A 19132-nucleotide genomic window follows, 5' to 3' on the forward strand; every position below is an offset into this window, starting at 1 on the left:
ATTTTTGCAATCCCAGGCAGGCTTTAAAAGCAGGAGGCTTATAAAGCTTCCAGCAAGGCCACCATGGCTGGTGGGTTGTGTTCAGCTTGGCAGGTCACATGTGCAGGACTGTGTTTATAAGAATGTTGTTTTTTTACAGAAACTTGTCATAGAAGACAACTTGAAATATGAGTTATTTTACAAGATAGTTAAAAAAAATCTAAAAGCAATACCCATCTGAGAAAGAAAGAGGAATAAGATAATTCAAAATGACAAAAGTAAGGATTAGCATGGAAGCAATAGCCTCAGTGGATCACTTTAACAAGAACCTTTACAATAAAGAATTAATCTAAAGAGATAATTTTTAATTAAAGAATAAAAAATGAATTTCTCCAGATACAATGCATTTTGTATTATAATATTATATTTTGTTTGTTCTGTGAGATGCCCAGAGAACATATATTGATGGTCAGCCTACACAAATGCAGTAAATACGGCTTATATCTAATTGGTGTTGCTCTGCTGATAGAAGGCACTTTGATCCAACAAAGGCTTCTATCAGTGGAATGTGAGAAGGAAGCACTTTTGGTGATCTCTCCTCCTCCCTGCATCTCTCCGTGGCCACCCAAATCTGTTCCAGTGGATTCTTCAGATGAGAATGGGAGGTGGCCAGGGACAGGGTACAGGTGGAAGGGAATAATCAAAAATCACCTTCCTCCCTGTTCTACTGATGGGAGCCTCTGCTGGATCAAGAATCCTTCCATAGGAAAAGAAAAAGTATATATTTCAACACTGTGCTCCTGGCATATGCATCAACTGATGTCTGTATTTGGCTTCCATTTGCTATTTCAGTCTGTTTAGTGTTTGGCATTTTTTTATTTCTTCTTTCGACTAGGACTATGTGTATCATTTTGTGAGTGCAGTCTGCGAATGGATAGTAGCCTTTGGTTTTGTGTTCTTCTTTTTAACTTTCATCGGAGATTTTCAGGTGAGTGTGATGAATAGATGGCTTCATGTTCAGAGAAAAAGACTTAGGCGGGCCAAGCTATACATCATGATAAACATGCCTTTTAAGAAGTATATTTATTTTGAAGAAAAAGTAGCCATGAGGCCCCAATCCAGAATGTTGTCCTAATCTGGATTGCGGGCACATGTCAGTTTCCTTCCCCCAAATTCCCTCCCACTGCTGTTTGCTCCCAGTGATATTGTTTTCAGTATATAGTACCTTTGACAAATAGCAGTTAGGGGCAAGTTTTGGCAAGAAACCACGATTCTGCTGGTGATGGAGGAAAAGCCCCCATGGAGGCAAAATTGGTGAGTGAGACTAAAAACCACTTCCATCTTTCACTTCTACTCCCAAAGCTTATTTTTCACACATCTGTAGGAAGGTACAGAGCTATTAATTCCTATTGGAATGAGAAAAAGAAATTCTATAATTATGCTGAGCAAGTGGCCAGTGAGGAGGCAAGCACTGGCCAGCGTGAACATGGCATGCTGACAGAGAAAGGATAATGCTACCATTGCCCTTCTCTGTCATTGCTGGGATGCTCTGAAGAGAGTCAAAGAGGGCGTGCTACTCAAAATGAGTGATGCTTCTTGCCCCATTTCTCTCTCAGAAATCGAACAGGGGTGTTTGCTATTATGAGCAGCCCTACTTGACTTCTCATGGCATCCTTAATCCCAAACCATAAAAGGCTTTAAAGGGTGAGACCAGCATGGAAACGAAGGTTGAATTGAGCCAGCTCAATTGGCAAAGCACTGTTGTAATATGTGGGTCCAAGTGGGTCATAAGACCAGGTCCAAGTTAGCAATCTAGTAAGTGGTATTTAGAGCTATCTGCAGTTTTTGAACTCTCTTCAAAGGCATTCCCAGGTATAATGCATTACATTCATCCAGAGCGTGAATAACTAAGGGTAGGCTATCTCTGTCCATATGAACTTGAGCACACTCCGGGAGAGAGCAGAGGACAGGAAGGCCTGGTGTGCTATGGTCCATGGGGTCACGAAGAGTCGGACATGACTTAACGACTGAACAACAACATCTCTGTCCATGGAAGCTTGCAACTGGCACACAAATTAAATTGTCATGGGAAACTGCTGGGAGCAGTTCAGACTCAGGGTTTCCCAAGGACCCTTTTGATGATACTAGGGTCTGTTTCACATTTACAAGCACTTCAAAAATATGCATGGTTTGGAGAGGCACCATTTTGAGAACCAGCACTTCAATATGTGAGCTATTTGCATGACTGCTGTGACTTACCTGGGGTGCTTCCAGATTAGGCTTTCTCATGCAATCGCCCTGCCTCACTCCTGGAATTTTACAGGGGATTCAGATGATGATGTCTTCCACTTGCAAATCTGCAACTTTTTCCCACTGCTTCTTCCATCTTTTTTTTTCCCACAAAAAGGCTAGTGTCGAAGAAAACTTCAGAGAGTTCACTTCTTTATTTGAAAAGAAAACAAAAGCAAAAAGCATACGTATGTGGAGATTCCTACAAGAAATCTTGTAAGGAGGTCCTCCCCCTTTACATTTCAAAGACAGCTTTTATAGAATGAAAAGACAGCAGAGTTTTGATGAATGCTGATTGGATGCAGAACACTACAGAGGCAGAACAGGTTGTATAATACTTCTAATTGGTTAGTAGTTGCCACATAGCAAAACAGTGAGTTTTAGTGGCCAGTTTGATAAGCAGTTCTTACTGTTCTGGTTTTATCTAGCTTTTCACGTAGCATTGGAGCTTGGGTCTTGGAATTTCCCCCCTTTACCCTGACACTTCCTTTCACCCAGACACTTAGTCTGTTTGCTTTTGTTTACTGTACTTTGGCACATGCAAGGTTAGTGAAGGTCAGGACAAATGTGAGCCTATCAGTGGCTCATGGGATGTTCTTCCACACTAGTAAGGCAGAAAAGACTGAATAACTGCACAATGTTTTTTGATTGGTAGTGCTAGTAGTTCTCTGTCTGGAAGCACCCCTTTTAAAATTGTACATATCACAGCAGGAGTGCATATAGTCACCTCGTAGACGTGCTGAAAACTGCAAATGGCGCCCTCATGTGAGTGCTCAGTGGCCCCTGCACATTCTTGAGGTGCTTATGTGAGGGCCACTGCTCATGGGAATTGGCCCGATGGAGGTACTGCAGGGATTTAGTGGTACATGTATCCAAGTCAGCAAGGTTTCGGGGGTGGGGTGGGGTGGTGAGGTTATAGTGCTTAGAAACTCTGCAAAACTTGTTTGACAGGAAATGGTCACAGAACACAAAAGAAAAAAGAAACAACTCTGTTACTCTGGCAGAACCACCCCATGGTTTTATTTGTTTAAACACAGTGTTAAAGGTTTATAGCTTCTCCACACATTGGAGGTTGCCTGGTGGATGTGTGAGAAGGTATGGAATGGTGTGAGTGGCTGAGTACCTGGGGCCATGTGATTGGACAGTGAGATTGCTGATGGGAGGGGGTGCTGGAGTGAGTTAAAAGAGGCAGGTTTGAAGATAGATGAGAGAGGGAGGGATTTGCTTTCTTAGTTTAAACATCTCCTGGGGATAGGGAGTAGTGGTTAGTGATTTTAGGCCTTAGTTTAGGTTAGCTTAGGTTAAGAGGTTAACATATACAATAACTAAGAAAAAACGCATCATATTCAAGAAATCTTTTAAAGTTCCATCTTTATGGTAATCTAAATTAATTATTTTGATTCTTTTACACTGAGTCTGTACTTGAGTCATCATCATGCTACGTATACGTAACCTAGGCAGAAGTTTAAAAAAGTGCACAACTCACACGATTACATGCTAGGAAAAGAGTAGAATAAAAGTGGTAAAAGGTAATGCCTGAGGTGGGTAGGAACAACCTGCCTAGGCTGAAGCAAAGGTTACCTCCACCCCACCCCACGCCTCCAGGAGGGGTTTTGTCACAGTTACACACCAGTTTTCAGACACATTCAAGTTTCTGAAAACTTACTGCCCATACCCAGGCCTCATTGCTAGCTGTGACAGTAGAAATGAGCATGTGGGGAAGTTTGCTCTCCATAGCCGTGCCTATGCAGGCCTTTGAATTGCAGCCACTCTGTTTTAGGATTGGGGTGTCAGTTTTATTAGCTTTGGTCAGAGTTAACATTTATTTAAGACTGGGGTTCAGCTGTCAGATGCTAAATGAAATTAAACGTTTCCTATTAACTCCAAGCCTGTTGTCACTTCTCTGTGTTCATCTACATTCATGCCCTGTTTGTCCAGCTCCTAACACTTGTGAAGTGAGTACTTTGTGATGAGTTGCTAATGTTTGGTTATTTCCTTTTTGTTTTAGGGAGTTACCTTGCGAATATCAACAGAAATACATGAAAACTTCTGATCAGTTTTTGTTATAATTAGGATCATAGAAGCTGGGGTTGGGGGGGTTATTAAAAAAAAACTGTTGCAGAGAAACAGGAACAGTCAAAGCTGATGTGACATGAACCTGCTACATCAACGCTGCAATTTGTATAATCATAGACAAGGGAAAGTGTCTCTTTAATTTTATCAATATTCTCTAATGTATCTTTTTTTCTTTTAAACTGTGTTCTAAAACCCCTTTATATATTGTAATACTTTTTCATGTTTATTTTTAAAAAGTGAACTCTGAAAAATAAAAAACGAACATAGTCACACTGGTCCATGAGTAAAAAAAATCCAAAATCCAGTGGGGGGAAATCCAGAATCCACAACTGGGCAATACCTTTACTAAGACCAACCAAAATGCCACCAAAGGTTGTGCCAACTTTTCTCCAGAACTCTTCACCAAGCTAGATGGTATAAGAGGCAGGGGGATGGGGGAGAAACAGAAAAGTCCAAACATTATACCATATCTTGTGACCACGTGATCTGCAATATAATTTCCATTTTAAAATGGAGATTGCATACTGAACAGTGCGCTACAATTTGGCTTTAATTGATTCTTTACCTAGTGTACCACCTAAAATTAATATCCAGCTTTGCTAATTAAACACTGTCATGTTTTCCTTTATATCTGCTCTCTGTTCACTCAGCTCTCTGTTCACTCTGTTCTGCTCACTGAGTTGCACCTAGTTTTTTATGTTTTCAGAAATGGGGGTCAGCCATTTCTTCTTTCTCCCAGAAGACTTGTTGTTCAGTCGTTAAGTCATGTCCAACTCTTCGTGACCCCATGGACCATAGCACGCCAGGCCTTCCTGTCCTCCGCTCTCTCCCGGAGTCTGCTCAAGTTCATATTCGTTGCATCTGTGATGCTATCTAGCCATCTCATCCTCTGCTGTCCCCTTCTCCTTTTGCCTTCAATCTTTCAGGGTCTTTTCCAGTGACTAGATGTAATCTAATACCTGCAAAACTTACTAGTGACTCATTCATTCAATCTGCAGTCGCCATTTGGAAACTGAGCATATACTGTAGACCTCATGGACACAAGATCTGACCTAATTTTTGAACATTTCTGTTTCTTCCCTCATCCCTTGCCTTTTACACCACCTAGCCTAATGAATACTTCTAGAGGACTTGAAAAATTGCACAATCTTTTGTCTCATTTAGGTTGGCAATAAAAGTATTGCCTAACTATGGATTTTGGATATTTCTCCTCTGAAAAATGTAACTTCTCAAAAAAGTGAAACAAATGTTCCAGCTTTGCAAGTGTTTCCTTTTTTATATTCCTTCAAATGAATATGCTTGGGCTCACATTTTAAAATGCCTACTATTCATAGTGTTAAAAATGATGAAATAAGAAACAGTTTACACATTAGTGTCTGCTTTTATATACTAGGAAATGAAATTACTGATCCAAAGGTAGTTGTGCTCAAGGCCCTTTTGTGACTAATTTGGCCCATTGATTTCAATGGGACTTGCAGTCCAATCCTATCCACATTTACTCAGAACTAACTCCTACTGAGTTTAGTTGGCCCTGTTCCCAGGTAAGTGCGTATAAGATGGCAGTCTCAAGTAAAACTACCTTTATTTAGAGTGGCGTTAAATTCAGTCTTTTTCCAGTAGTGATATTAAGAGGACTTCCTGGGGGAAAAATATATGCCATAAGATGCATCTTTATAACTTCACTTAAATGCATATGTAGGCTGTTCTTTGCTTCAAGGAGGAAGGGGAAAAACCTTTGCTATTTTTTATTACTTAAAATGTGTCTGCCTGCTTTTTCTTTTCAAAATGGAAGGGCAAAATTTATGGCTAGTGTTGAAAATTTGAGGTGGATGTAAGATAAAGGATGATAATGAATACTGAGCAACATTTTTGGGGTGGGGAGATTGCAGGAATCAGATTTTATATTAGTTTTTGTGGCTTCTAGGGTGAAAAATATTTGGCACAAAAGTACTATCTCCATGTCCATGTGATGCTTCCTTTGTGTAACGCTGAGAGAGCAGTCGTGTATTTAAGAGAGTGTTGTAGGAAATTTATAGTGTAAGTTGGCAGAGAAAGTAATCTGAAAGATGGGGAAATGTATACTGCTTCTTTTTGTTACTGACAGTGTGATCCTATACATGTTTACTCAGAAGTAAACCCCACTGAGTTCAATGGGACTTACGCCCAATTAAGTGGGCATAGGGTTGCAGCTTATGGTGGTCGGGGAAACTTTTTCCTAAGGACCTAAACATTGTAGATAGCTTTGTTGGTCCATTAGAAAAAATCCCCAAAGTCACAGAATGGTCATACCTTTGTTAGCACCAACCAAAATATCAAATCATTAGCAAGTTTTTCCTTAGGAAAACCCATAATAGCCTTTTCTAAGGGTATGTCTGTGCCAGTTCACTTTTGCATCATCTGTCACAGAAGAACAAGTGGAGCTACAGCAATCAGTATCTTTCCCCATATGCTGACCATAGCTGTAACATTTGTGTCCTGCTCTTCAGGGCCCTGTATTTGTCTCTCTTCTCACCACAAGGCCTTCCTAGCTATAGAGATTTGAATGTGGGTTTTCCCCAACAAAACCCACAATTCTAGACAATACACCCAAGGTTGGCTGAACCATAAATAAAATAGTCAACCAGCTGGTGTGCCAGAATCCTGCCTGTGCATCAGAACTAGTTGTGTGGCTGGCAGCTGTGTTAATGTGGTTGCTGGTGAGGGTTCTTCCCCTGCCACAGGCACTGTTCTAGCCTAGCTCACAGGCCACCTTTTACTTCATTAGCTTCCGGAAAGGGCAACATTTCTGGTATCAAAGTTTCACCAACTGCTTTAACTCTGTACAGGGGTTGGATTTTTAAGAGCTGGTTCACATGTTCACCCAGCCAAGGATTATCTCTGCATGTTGGAGTAGTGGAGTTATGCTCTCCCCTTGCAAGTATAAGGTAGCATGTGATATGGGTGTTTCATATTAATGATTCTTAACCAACAGACAAGGGGAGTGAGGAGGTCACACAAATCATGCTGCAAGTGTAAGAGAGAGGATGCTTGCTTTCCAAACTTTCTTTATAATTCAGAAATTTGCCTAAGAATTGGAAGAATATGCCCCATTTTTTCTTATCAGATAAAACTTAATATATTATTTTAAAGTTTAAAAGTATTCCACATTTTCTTTTGAATCAGGAATTATTATGTGCTGCCCAATCCTATGCATGTATGCTTGAAAGAAAGTCCCTTGGAACTCACAAGCACGACTTCAGAGTAAACATGCGTAGATTCAGATTGCTATGATTTTTTATGCTTTCTGTACTTTACAGTAGATGGCACTAACAGACTGTCTTGTTAGTGTGTTAATATTTTTATGCTACAATCCTTGAGCAAGAATTTACTTGCTTCCCAGGGAAGAAATGTGTGGGTAGTTTGAATTTTTATCATATAGACACCCACAAGATGAGTCGGCTGGTTTTCCTGTGCTTGTAGAGAAAAGCAGCTGCTAATTGGAATGTATACAAAATTCAAATGGAACACTAATTCTGGTTGAAAGCTACTTCTTTAAAATCTCTGTTTAGCGTTAGAGGCCAAATGTTGTTTAATGGCAGTAATAGCTCTCCTTTACCTACAGCCGCATAATAAGTGTAAGCCCACTTCAGTTTAAAATCTTCACAGCAAATTACCATGACAAGGATTTGAGTGACCCAACACAATCTGCTAACTATGTGCTGTAGCTTGCTAGGTGGCTGAAGTCACTCTTGCTTTTAAATGCCAGGTTCTTGTGCATGGCTGCTGAGCTGTGTTTGCCTGGGCCGTTCACACAAGTTATGTATATTTGCCCTAGTATCTCTTCGCTTTATATTAGGGTTATTCCCCCACTCCCAATCTGCAGATCATTACAGACATAAATGTGGAATATCCACCGTTCTCTTTTCTAAACAGTGCAGAGAAAATCTTTGTGGAGCTCTTCATGCTTTGCTTTGGGTTTTACTGGCCTGAAAATGTTTGGTGTCCTGTGCGAACCTGACATATCTATCCCTGCCCTTGGTTTATTTAATCAGTTTCAAAGCATGGATGCTAGTGTTCAGCCTTGAGCACCAAATTATTTCCTTGTGTAAACTGTCCATTTATTCCTACCCTTTTATTTCCTGTTGTTTCCAAACCATAAAGAGGACTTGGCTTTCCATTCCATGGCTGCTGTCCTGCTAAATCTCCTCCAGGGCCTTTGGTAAGAAACTTTATCCAAAGCTTTCTAAAAAGCCATTGACACTTTTATTCAGTGGGCCACCAGTGCCTACAACAAGCTTGTTGACAATCTCCCAAGTAATTCCAATAGGCTGAAGTATGACTCCCACTTACATAAGCCATGTTGACTGTTTTTCACCATGGCATCATTATTCAACAGTGAAGAATTCTTCAGCCAAGATGTAGGAGAAAAATTACTGAGGTTTATGCTCTTTATTTATGGAGACAGAACTTAATTAGTGTCTGTGAAAGTTCAAAGCCCAAAACAAAAGTCCTGCCCAGATTGTTCACCTTGGCAAAAAGCATGGAGACAGTTGTCCTTGAGCCAAGAAGCTCATCTTTTTATGCCATCTGTACACACGTCTAATGTGGAAGCTGTTGCCTAGATTCCTGTTGCTGTCAGGATCTGGATCAGCTGATTTTACAGAATAAACTTAACCCAACTGCTCAGCTGGATTGTTCTCTTGCTACACGGTCTATATGGAGCAGACAGAGGTGGTAGAATGGACTGTACCGATTCAGAACACGTTAGGTGGAGAAAGCCACATTTTTAATGCTCCATTGTGTAAAAATTTTCCTGCAAGAAGAAAATTGACACAGCAGGAAACAAGTGAAACTAAAACCTTTCTACTTGCTTTTTACATGATTGGAGGTTTAGAAACAATACCTAGGAAACATGAAAAAAAAAAAAAAGACATTCCCCCACTTCCAGGCTGAAAGAATGTTGTCCATTCTACATCCTCATTCTGCTGCATGTGAGATTTACCGGCCATGACATAGGCTATTCAAGATTTATATGTCAGTAAGGAACAGTAAGAACCAGACATGGAACAACCGATTGGTTCAAAATTGGGAAAGGAGTACGACAAAGCTGCATATTGTCGCCCTGCTTATTTAACGTATATGCAGAGTACATCATGAGAAACGGCGGGTTGGATGAATCACAGGTCGGAATTAAGATTGCCGGGAGAATTATCAACAACCTCAGATATGCAGATGATACCACCCTAATGGCAGAAAGCGAAGAGGATCTAAAGAGCCTCTTGTTGAGGGTGAAAGTGGAGAGTGCAAAAGCTGGTTTGAAACTCAACATCAAAAAAACGAAGATCATGGCATCTGGCCCCATCACTTCCTGGCATATAGAAGGGGAAGAAATGGAAGCAGTGACAGATTTTATTTTCTTGGGCTCCAAGAGCACCGCAGATGGTGACTATAGCCATGAAATTAAAAGATGCTTGCTCCTTGGGAGGAAAGCTATGGCAAATCTAGACAGCATAGTAAGAAGCAGAGACATCACCTTGCCAACAAAGGTCCGTCTAATAATCAAAGCTATGGTTTTCCCAGTAGTAGTGTATGGCTGTGAGAGCTGGACTATAAGGAAGGCTGAGTGCCAAAGAATTGATGCTTCTGAACTGTGGTGCTGGAGAAGACTCTTACGAGTCCCCTGGACTGCAAGGAAGTCAAATCAGTCCATCCTAAAGGAAATCAACCCTGAGTGCTCATTGGAAGGACAGATACTGAAGCTGAAGCTCAAATATTTTGGCCACCTAATGCGAAGAGAAAACTCCCTGGAAAAGACCCTGATGCTGGGAAAGACTGAAGGCAAAAGGAGAAGGGGATGGTAGAGGATGAGATGGCTAGATAGCATCACTGGTGCAATGAATATGGACTTGAGCACACTCCGGGAGAGAGTGTAGGACAAGAAGGCCTGGCGTGCTATGGTCCATGGGGTCACGAAGAGTCGGACACAACTGAACGACTGAACAACAACAACAGTGGATATTGTTAAGTATGTAACACCATCGTTGTACATACAGAGTTCAATAGGAAAAAAAGAAAAAAGAAAGGTCTGCCCAAGGAGCTTACAAACTAAGTTTTGCCAGTGAGGGAGACAGCAAAGAAAGAAGCAAGGACGACAAAAGATGAACACAAGCAAATATAGTTACACGTACTTGGCTTCAGCTGAAATCCTAAACACTTCCTAGAGAGGAAACCCTACTGAATACAGTAGTCCTTATTCTGTTTGAAATTTTGCAACACAAGTGGTAATTAGATTGGTTGTGTACATGGCATTTGTTTCTTATGACTGGTATTGACCCAAACCCTGTGCAAACATTGAATCTGTGCAGAATTGAATGGGTGTGTGTGTGTGTGTGTGTGTGTCAGGATCATGCCCACTGGTCCTACCACTGGTTGCCATGCATTCAAGACCCTATCTGCACAGGAGCCTACAGGTGTACAGTCCAAAACATAAAAACTTCATATGTATCATCTGTAGCCCCCTAAACAGAGCACCGATTGAATCTATGGACATTGGGGTATATGCATGCAAACCCCAGTGCAAATGAAATGACGTCAGATATGGAGGGTGGGGCTAGTTGGTGTGATCATGCCCTCACCAGAGCTAGAATGTCTGCAGAAGGCTCATCGCTCATGGAAAAACTCTTCCTCTCTCTTGCTAGAGCAGCCGCACGCTATTAATTGCTGTCGAGCACTATCGGTGCTATACCTGCCCCCCTTCCTGTGTGCTGCAGGCCTGATCCTATTTTCCCCATCCGTGCACCCCCAGCATGGAAGTTATTTTAAATAAATGAATGAATGAAAGGGGTTTTTTTATGCATGTTAATGGATTTCATGCAATTGATTGTTGGGGTTCTTCCTAAATTTCCATGATTGCTGCCTAGCTTTGGAGGCTATGAGGCCCCAGAGTACTCTGAAGCCCCCTCTACATGACAAGGGGAACAGTGCAAACCTAGACATGTTTACTGAGAAATAGGCCCCATTGAATTTAAAGAATTTAACCTATGCCCAGGTTAAATGGGTATCAGACTACAGCCAAAGTTGTTTTTATTCTCATAGGGTTGGCCACTGCAGGAAGCAAGAATCTGAACCAGATAAACCATTTGACTGATCCAGTAGAGCTATTCTTCTGCTCAGGAGGGTGGATCTGTAATATAAGAACCAGTGATCTAAGAAAGCTAGGGATCCCTGGTTGAAAATTGTCAGTAGTATCCCCACAAACAGCTCTGAAGATTGCGTCAAAAGAAATCGTCTTGCTGAAACCACTTTGAAGCTTGTTTGTAATGTAATGCAGATGTAACCCAAGTCTGCTGATTTAATCCTTGCAGCACTGGCACAGAAGGAAACAGCCAGCCTACCTTTCCATTCCATCCAGTGGTACACACTGAATAACTTATGTTTCCTTAGTATGTACACCATTTTGGAGTCGGTACTGTATTTGTATTGAATACTGGGTACTAGTTTTCTTGCTTTGGTACAGCATATACCAATTTGGCTACCACACCCTAACCCATGTCATTTTGAAAATAAGGTGTTGGAGAACTAGACTTGTGGGGTGGGGTGGGGTATGGATACAGGTTAATTCCATCCAAATGTTTTTAAAGATGTATTTTCTAGGCAGGAGAGAAATTTAAATATTCCAACATGGTTTAGTGGAGTGTTCCATATGTCACCATCCAGAGCAGTGACTTATTCAAGCTGCTGGGCTCCCTACCCACTATAAAAAGCTGTTCTCACACATGACATTTAGTTTGACAAATTCTGGAGGGACTAAACTCTTGATGAGGCCCTAGGTTGGAATAGGCATATCAAGTGGTATCTCAGCCCTCTGATGCCTTTTTTATTGCCTTGAAGGAAACCCCCACACACATATTGTGTTACCTAGCATTAGAACAGTCACATGTAATTACAGCCTAAACTAAATGTAAATGGGTATAGCCAAACCCCAAATGCATTTAAAAGAGAAACCACTTCAGGAAAAGGTGATGTACAGTAGGTGGAGAGTCACCCACCATTTATCTGCTATAAATCACTCTCCCAGCCACTTTTTCCCCTCAGGGTTCTGCACAAACTCATGTTAGGGTGACTTGTAGCAGCAAAGAATTGAAGAACTAAGCACATAAACACATCCTTGTCCCTCACTGCCTCTCCACAGGCTTTTCTCTAAACAACAACAAAGGGTTGCTGGGGTTTTGTTAGGCGCATTTGCATGTCATGTTTAGTTGGGCCCTAAGATCCCAAACCACAAGCTTTGTGGATGTCGTGAAGTAGCCTCACCACCTGGCCACTCTGTCCCTTGCATGGATTCTTAATCTTAATGTCTGTTACTTTGTTCAGGATACTGATCCATATGGGCCAAATAAAATCCACGGCTAATACAAATGCATTAAGTGAGGTATTTAAAAAAATAAATCCCAATTTGGCCCTTGTGACAAACTCTTGGCAAACCTTTTTCGGTTTCTGCAAGGAGGGAACATGAAAGAAGTGAAAAAAGGACAAGCTGTATTCCTCTGGAGTGGTCTTATTCGGTTTTCTTAGTTCAGGAAGAGGGGGTTATTTCCTCCCTTGAAGGCACAAAAACGGATTGGCAGCTTTAAACTCCCAAAATGTTTAAACACAAGGCTTCAGAATGACTCCACTGATCCAAAGAGAGAGATGGAGCATCTCTACACCAGCTTAAGATCCTGCATTTAAAATGGGACTTTCTGCTTTCGTTTAAATGGAGGATCATGACAGACTCCTTTTACATGCACTTCCTTCCCCCACCCTTTATCTGAGTCTTCCACATGTTTCAGCCACTAGATGGTGCTGTGGTCTAGCTCCTATTGCAGCGTTTCATTTTTCATGAGGGAACTCAAGTGGAACTCAAGGACTAATTTGATAGCTCATTATCTCCAATCATTTAAAAAATGGAATGTTGTTGTTCAGTTGTTAAGTCCTGTCTGACTTCGTGACCCCATGGACCATAGCACGCCAGGCCTTCCTGTCCTCCGCTCTCTCCCGGAGTGTGCTCAAGTTCATATTCATTGCATCGGTGATGCTAACTAGCCATCTCATCCTCTGCCATCCCCTTCTCCTTTTGCCTTCAATCTCTCCCAGCATCAGGGTCTTTTCCAGTGACTTTTCTCTTCGCATTAGGTGGCCAAAATATTTGAGCTTCAGTTTCAGTATCTGTTCTTCCAATGAGCAGCCATGGTTGATTTCCTTTCGGATTGACTGGGGCATAGACTTGAATTACTGTGATGTTGAATGGTTTGCCTTGGATTTGTACTGAGATCATTTTATCGTTTTTGAGATTGTACCCCAGTACTGCTTTTCCCACCCTTTTACTGACTATGAGCGCTACTCCATTTCTTATAAGAGATTCTTGCGCACAGTAATAGATGTAATGGTCACCTGAATTAAATTCGCCCATGCTTGTCCATTTTAGTTTGCTGATTCCCAAGATGTCGATGTTCAATCTTGCCATCTCATGTTTGACCACCTCCAGCTTACCTTGATTCATTGACCTTACATTCCAGGTTCCTAAACAATATTGTTCTTTACAGCATCGGATTTTCTTTTCACCACCAGGCACATCCACAGCTGAGTGTCCTTTCAGCTTTGGCCCAGCCACTTCACTCTTTCTGGTGCTACTTGGAAATACCCTCTGCTCTTCCCCAGTAGTATATTGGACACCTTCCGACCTGAGGGGCTCGTCTTCCGGCATCATATCTTTTAGCCTTGTGATACGTTCCATGGGGTTTTCTTGGCAAGAATACTGGAGTGGGTTGCCATTTCCTTCTTCAGTGGACCACATTTTGTCAGAACTCCCCACAATGACCTGTCCGTCTTGGGTGGCCCTGCACGGCATAGCTTATGTCTTCACTGAGTTACGCAAGCCCCATCAGCACAACACGGCAGTGATCCATGAAGAGGAAAAAAAAATGGAATAAAGGTCATTTAATGCGGAAGATGCCCTGAAGGTCGATGGCATCATCTAAAGGACCCGCAAACATCCCTGAGTAACCAATCTCAACAGCAGGATAAAAGCTCTGTGTGAAGAAGCCTATGGTTTCGCTTGGGTTTCTGAACTTACCTGAGTTTTCTGTTAAGCAAAATGCATCTTTTTTTCTAAAGAGGAAAAAGGGGAGCCTCGCTGACCAGTGAAACAGCTGGATGCATAGGGAAGGGTTAATTTCCAAAAAAACAAGTGCTGGTTCTCTTGAGAATATGTAAGCTTTTCTTTGACATTTTCTCACTTAGATTCTGGGGCACATACTTGGCAGCATTTCCTCTTTCTTCTTTTGTCCACTGTCATCATTTTGTGTTGCATAATATTCATTTCACACAGATTGTCCTGGCAAAGCAGATGCATAGAGCATGCTAGGATTAGCATGTGGTTTCAACTCTCCTGCTCCAAAGCCATCTCCCTTCTTAGAATCATAGAATCATAGGATTGGAAGGGGCCTACAAGGCCATCGAGTCCAACCCCCTGCTCAGTGCAGGAAGCCTGATTCCCAGGCAGTCTCCCATCCAAGTACTAACCAGGGCTGGCCCTGCTTAGCTTCTGTCAACAAATTTTTACTTGCCTCCATTTTGTGGTTGTCTCAATCTTGTGTTGCCTGACCAGCGTAAAGCCATGCAGGTGTTTCTTTTTTTTCTTCTTTTTTTAAAATCCAGGATACCTTCAAATCTGCCCCACTTCTAAAAAGAATTGGGCTCCTGCCTAAATCTAGCATCATTGTTTAGTTTAACCATGGCTAAATAAAATTGTTTAGGAAGTTCGATTGATTGATTGATTGATTGATGGCATTTCTATCCTGCCCTTTTTCCTCTTGCAAGGAACCCAAGGCGGCTTACATTATCCTCCTCCTCTCCATTTTATCTTCACAACAACAACCCTGTGAGGTGGGTTGGGCTGAGAGTCTGTGACTGGCCCAAAGTCACCCAGTGAGTTTCCATGGCTGAGCGGGGACTAGAACCCAGTTCTCCCAGCTCCCAGTCCAACACTCTTGCCACTACGCCACTGGCTCTCACTACACCACACTGGCTCTCAGTTTCTGAATTCACCATGCCACAAGTGGGCTTTTTAAAGGGTGACTGCTGCCCACTCTTTCGAAGCACACAGCTGATTGTTTCCACTGTTTTTTCCTTAAACTTATTTCAGCAGGGGGGAGAGGTTGCCCCCTCACCCACCTCTCTCAAATACAACGTAAAATGTTTATATAACTGATACTCTTGCTGTTTTTGACATTCTGTGGACCACAGCTATGCATAGACGCAAGGCTGGCCCAAGACCTTTTGCTGCTTGAGGCAAAGGACAAGGTACCCCCTCCCTTCTATGTACAGAAGCCAACTGGGCTGGCAGTTTCTTTCTTCAACACTGGCAATGGGACAGCGTCTTTCATCCGAGAGGAACAGGCCAGCTTACGGGGCACAGGGTGGGCCCAGTGGCATGCATAGTTTGGGGAATCGCTAGGGGACTCAGGAACGGCTGTGAGCTCCTGCCCCCCCCCCCCGATCTGTTGCATGAGGTGGCTGCCTCGCTCTACCTAATGGTAGGGCCAGACCTGTATAGACAACTTTTTCATTGGAGTGATTGGAGAGTCTTGTCTCTTAGAGTTACCATTACACTAGGCCTGACTCACCATCAGTAGCTTGATAATTGTTCAAGTGTAATGGAGGCTAAGGATGGGAGAGATGAAGAAGACCAGCTGCAGAGGGAAAAGCCTATCTTTTCCAATTCCCTTTTTATGAATTAGAAACTAGTTAAAGAACAGGAAGTAGAGGGTAGGGGAAAAAATGAACAATTTTCATAATGGAGGGATGTAAACGGTGGGGTCCCACAAAGGTCTGTATTGGGACCAGGGCTTTTTACTTTGTTCATAAATGAACTGAAATTAGGAGTGAGCAGTGAGATGGCCAGGTTTACTGATAGCACTAAATTGTTGAGGGTAGTTAACAATGATGTAGTGGAACCAGGGGTTGCAGGGTTGGACCACTGGGTCTTTTGGTTAGCAGGTGTGATGATGTCATCTGCCACTTTGCTCAGAATTCCTTGTTCCCTCTGAGCTTAGCTGCAATCCTCACAGTAGCTCAGTGCAATGGATTTTTACAGTCAAAATATATCATTGTGAGCTATCCCTGTTGTAATGCAAAGTATTTTGGGGTAGCTTGGTCCTGAATGGCTAATTGACCCATTAATTTTACAAAATATCTGCTGTTGGTGGAGATGAAAACTGCTAGAACTGGTTTGTTGACATGGGTCAACACAGCAACTGGAATTCTTGGACTCTTCTTGGGGGTGTGGCTATGGGACCATCATGATGAGAGCCTGCAATTCAAAATTTAACCATTGTGGTTAAAACAAAAAGGGATAGTGAAGAGTTCCAAAAAGATATCTCCAAACAGGGGGAATAGGCAATGAAGTGGCAAATGTGGTTCAATGTAGGTAAATGTAAAGTGATGCACATTTGGGCAAAAAATCCTAACTTCGCATATATGCTGTTGGAATCTAAGCTGGTAGTGACTGAACAGGAAAGGGAATTGGGGTTGGGTTGGAAAGGTCAATGAAAACTGCCAGTTTGTGGAAGCTGTGAAGAAGGCAGACTCCATGTTAGGGATCATTAGGAAAGGGACTGAAAATAAAACTACCCACATTATAATGCCTTTATACAATTCCATGGTTGGGCCACCCTTGTGGTTTTGTTTGCTGCATCTCAAAAAGGATACTCTGTTGCTGGAAAAGATGCAGTAAAGAGTAACCCAAATGATCAAAGGGCTGGAGCAACTCCCCCCCCCCGAGGAAAGGTTATAATGGGTCTGTTTGCATGATTCGACAGCCCACCATGGGTTATTTAACCCACAGTGAGGATGCAGTGCGTGCAGGGTGTGTGCGGCTGCCATTTTGAATATGCAGCCTTGGGTGTTGTGTTGTGCGAACCTAGTGAGGATGGGTTAACCAACCCTTGCCTAATCCATGGTCTATTTTAGAACCCACGTTCACCAGGTTCGCATGACGTGACAACCCCTGAGTGGGGTAGCATATGCAGCCTGGTGCCTGCAGGTGCTCTGGCTCATCGTGGCTTAAATAACCAACAATGACCCCCAGCATGTCATCTAGTCCAATGTGTGTGGGATTTTAATTTTTTTTTTAAAGGCAAGTAAGGGGAAGCATGAGAGGTGTTCAAAGTTATGCATGGTGTGGAGAAAATGGATCAGGAGAGGTTTTTCTCATAATACTAGAAACGGGGGTTATCCAATGCAGCTGAACGGTGGGAGATTCAGGACAGACAAAAGGAAGTACGTACAGTGCACAGTGAAACTATGGATTCCCTACTATGTAGTGATGGCCACAACTTGGATGTCTTTAAAATGGGATTAGACAAATTCATGGAAGAGAAGGCTATCAATGGCTACCAGTCATGATAGCTATATGCTGCCTCCAGGATCAGCATGTGTCTGAATATCAGTTGCCAGAGAACAGCAGCAGGAGAGAGCTCTTGCCCTCCTGTCCTGCTTCTGGACTTCCTATGGGCATCTGGTTGGCCACTGTGGAAAACAGGATGCTAGATTTGTTTGGCATTTGATCTGATGCAACAGGGCTCTTACGTTTTTATGAGCAATCCCCCCAACCTGTTTTTTTTTTTTAAGTAACTAGTATGATGGAGAAGCTCTATACAGTCAGTAAAAACAAGACCTGGAGCTGACTGTGGCTCAGATCATGAGCTGCTTCTTGCAAAATTTCGGCTTAAATTGAAGAACATAGGGAAAACCACTAAACCATTCAGGTATGACCTAAATCATATCCCTTATGAATATACACTGGAGGTGACAAATAGATTTAAGGGATTAGACCTGATAGACAGACTGCCTGAGGAACTATGGACGGAGGTCCGTAACATGTTCGGGAGGCAGCAACTCAATCCATCCCAAAGAAAAAGAAATGCAAGAAAGCCAAGTGGCTGTCTGATCAGGCTTTACAAGTAGCTGAGGAAAGAAGGGAAGGGAAAAGCAAGGGAGAAAGGGGAAGATATATCCAACTGAATGCAGAGTTCCAGAGAATAGCAAGGAGAGACAAGAAGGCCTTCTTAAATGAACAATGCAAAGAAATCGAGGAAAACAATAGAATGGGAAAGTCTAGAGATCTTTTCAAGAAAATCGGAGATATCAAGAGAAAGTTTTGTGCAAAGACGGGCATGATAAAGGACAAAGAAGGCAGTGACCTAACAGAAGCAGATGAGATTAAGAAGAGGTGGAAAGAATACACAGAATAACTATACAGGAAAATCTTAATGTCCCTGAGAGCCATGATAGTGCGGTCACTGAACTTTGGCCAGACATCCTCGAGAGTGAAGTCAACTGGGCCTTAGGAAGCATTAGTAACAACAAAGCTAGCGGAGATGACAGTCTTCCAGCTGAGCTATTTAAAATCCTAAAAGATGATGCTTTTAACGTGCTGCACTCAATATGCCAACAAAATTGGAACACTCAACAGTGGCCACAAGACTGGAAAAGGTCAGTTTACATTCCAGTTCCAAAGAAGGGCAACACCAAAGTGTGTTCAAGCTACCGTACAATTGCGCTCATTTCACATGCCAGCAAGGTGATGCTCAAAATCCTACAAGCTAGGCTTCAGCAGTATGCGAACCGAGAACTACCGGAAGTACAAGTGGGGTTTCGAAGAGGCAGAGGAACTAGAGATCAAATCGCCAACTTTTGCTGGATCATGGAGAAAGCAAGAGAATTCCAGAAAAATGTCTATTTCTGCTTCATTGACTATGCTAAAGCC

General features: G+C 42.3%; 1 protein-coding gene across 7 annotated transcripts in view; it reads left to right on the forward strand.

The window, feature by feature from the left end:
- Positions 1–19132, forward strand: part of DRAM1 (DNA damage regulated autophagy modulator 1) — a 51191-nt gene that overhangs the window by 27449 nt on the left and 4610 nt on the right. For 2 of the 7 annotated variants that reach the window (XR_014784260.1, XM_084809566.1), the window contains exons 6-7: positions 875–967; positions 4277–6403. The exons of 1 other annotated variant lie outside the window; for it this stretch is intronic. Coding sequence is in view for 3 of the 6 variants with exons in the window: in XM_084809566.1 (XP_084665692.1) it covers positions 875–967; positions 4277–4321 (138 nt within the window). In the remaining 3 variants the exon portion in view is untranslated. Of the gene's footprint in view, positions 1–874; positions 4257–4276; positions 6404–19132 lie in introns of those variants that run through there. 4 more of the 7 variants (XM_084809565.1, XM_084809570.1, XM_084809569.1 and 1 more) reach the window with 3 other exon arrangements.

Source organism: Heloderma suspectum, chromosome 7 (assembly GCF_057233095.1).
Source record: "Heloderma suspectum isolate Gila_16-S chromosome 7, 16-S_ref, whole genome shotgun sequence".
NCBI classification, from domain to species: Eukaryota; Metazoa; Chordata; class Lepidosauria; order Squamata; family Helodermatidae; genus Heloderma; species Heloderma suspectum.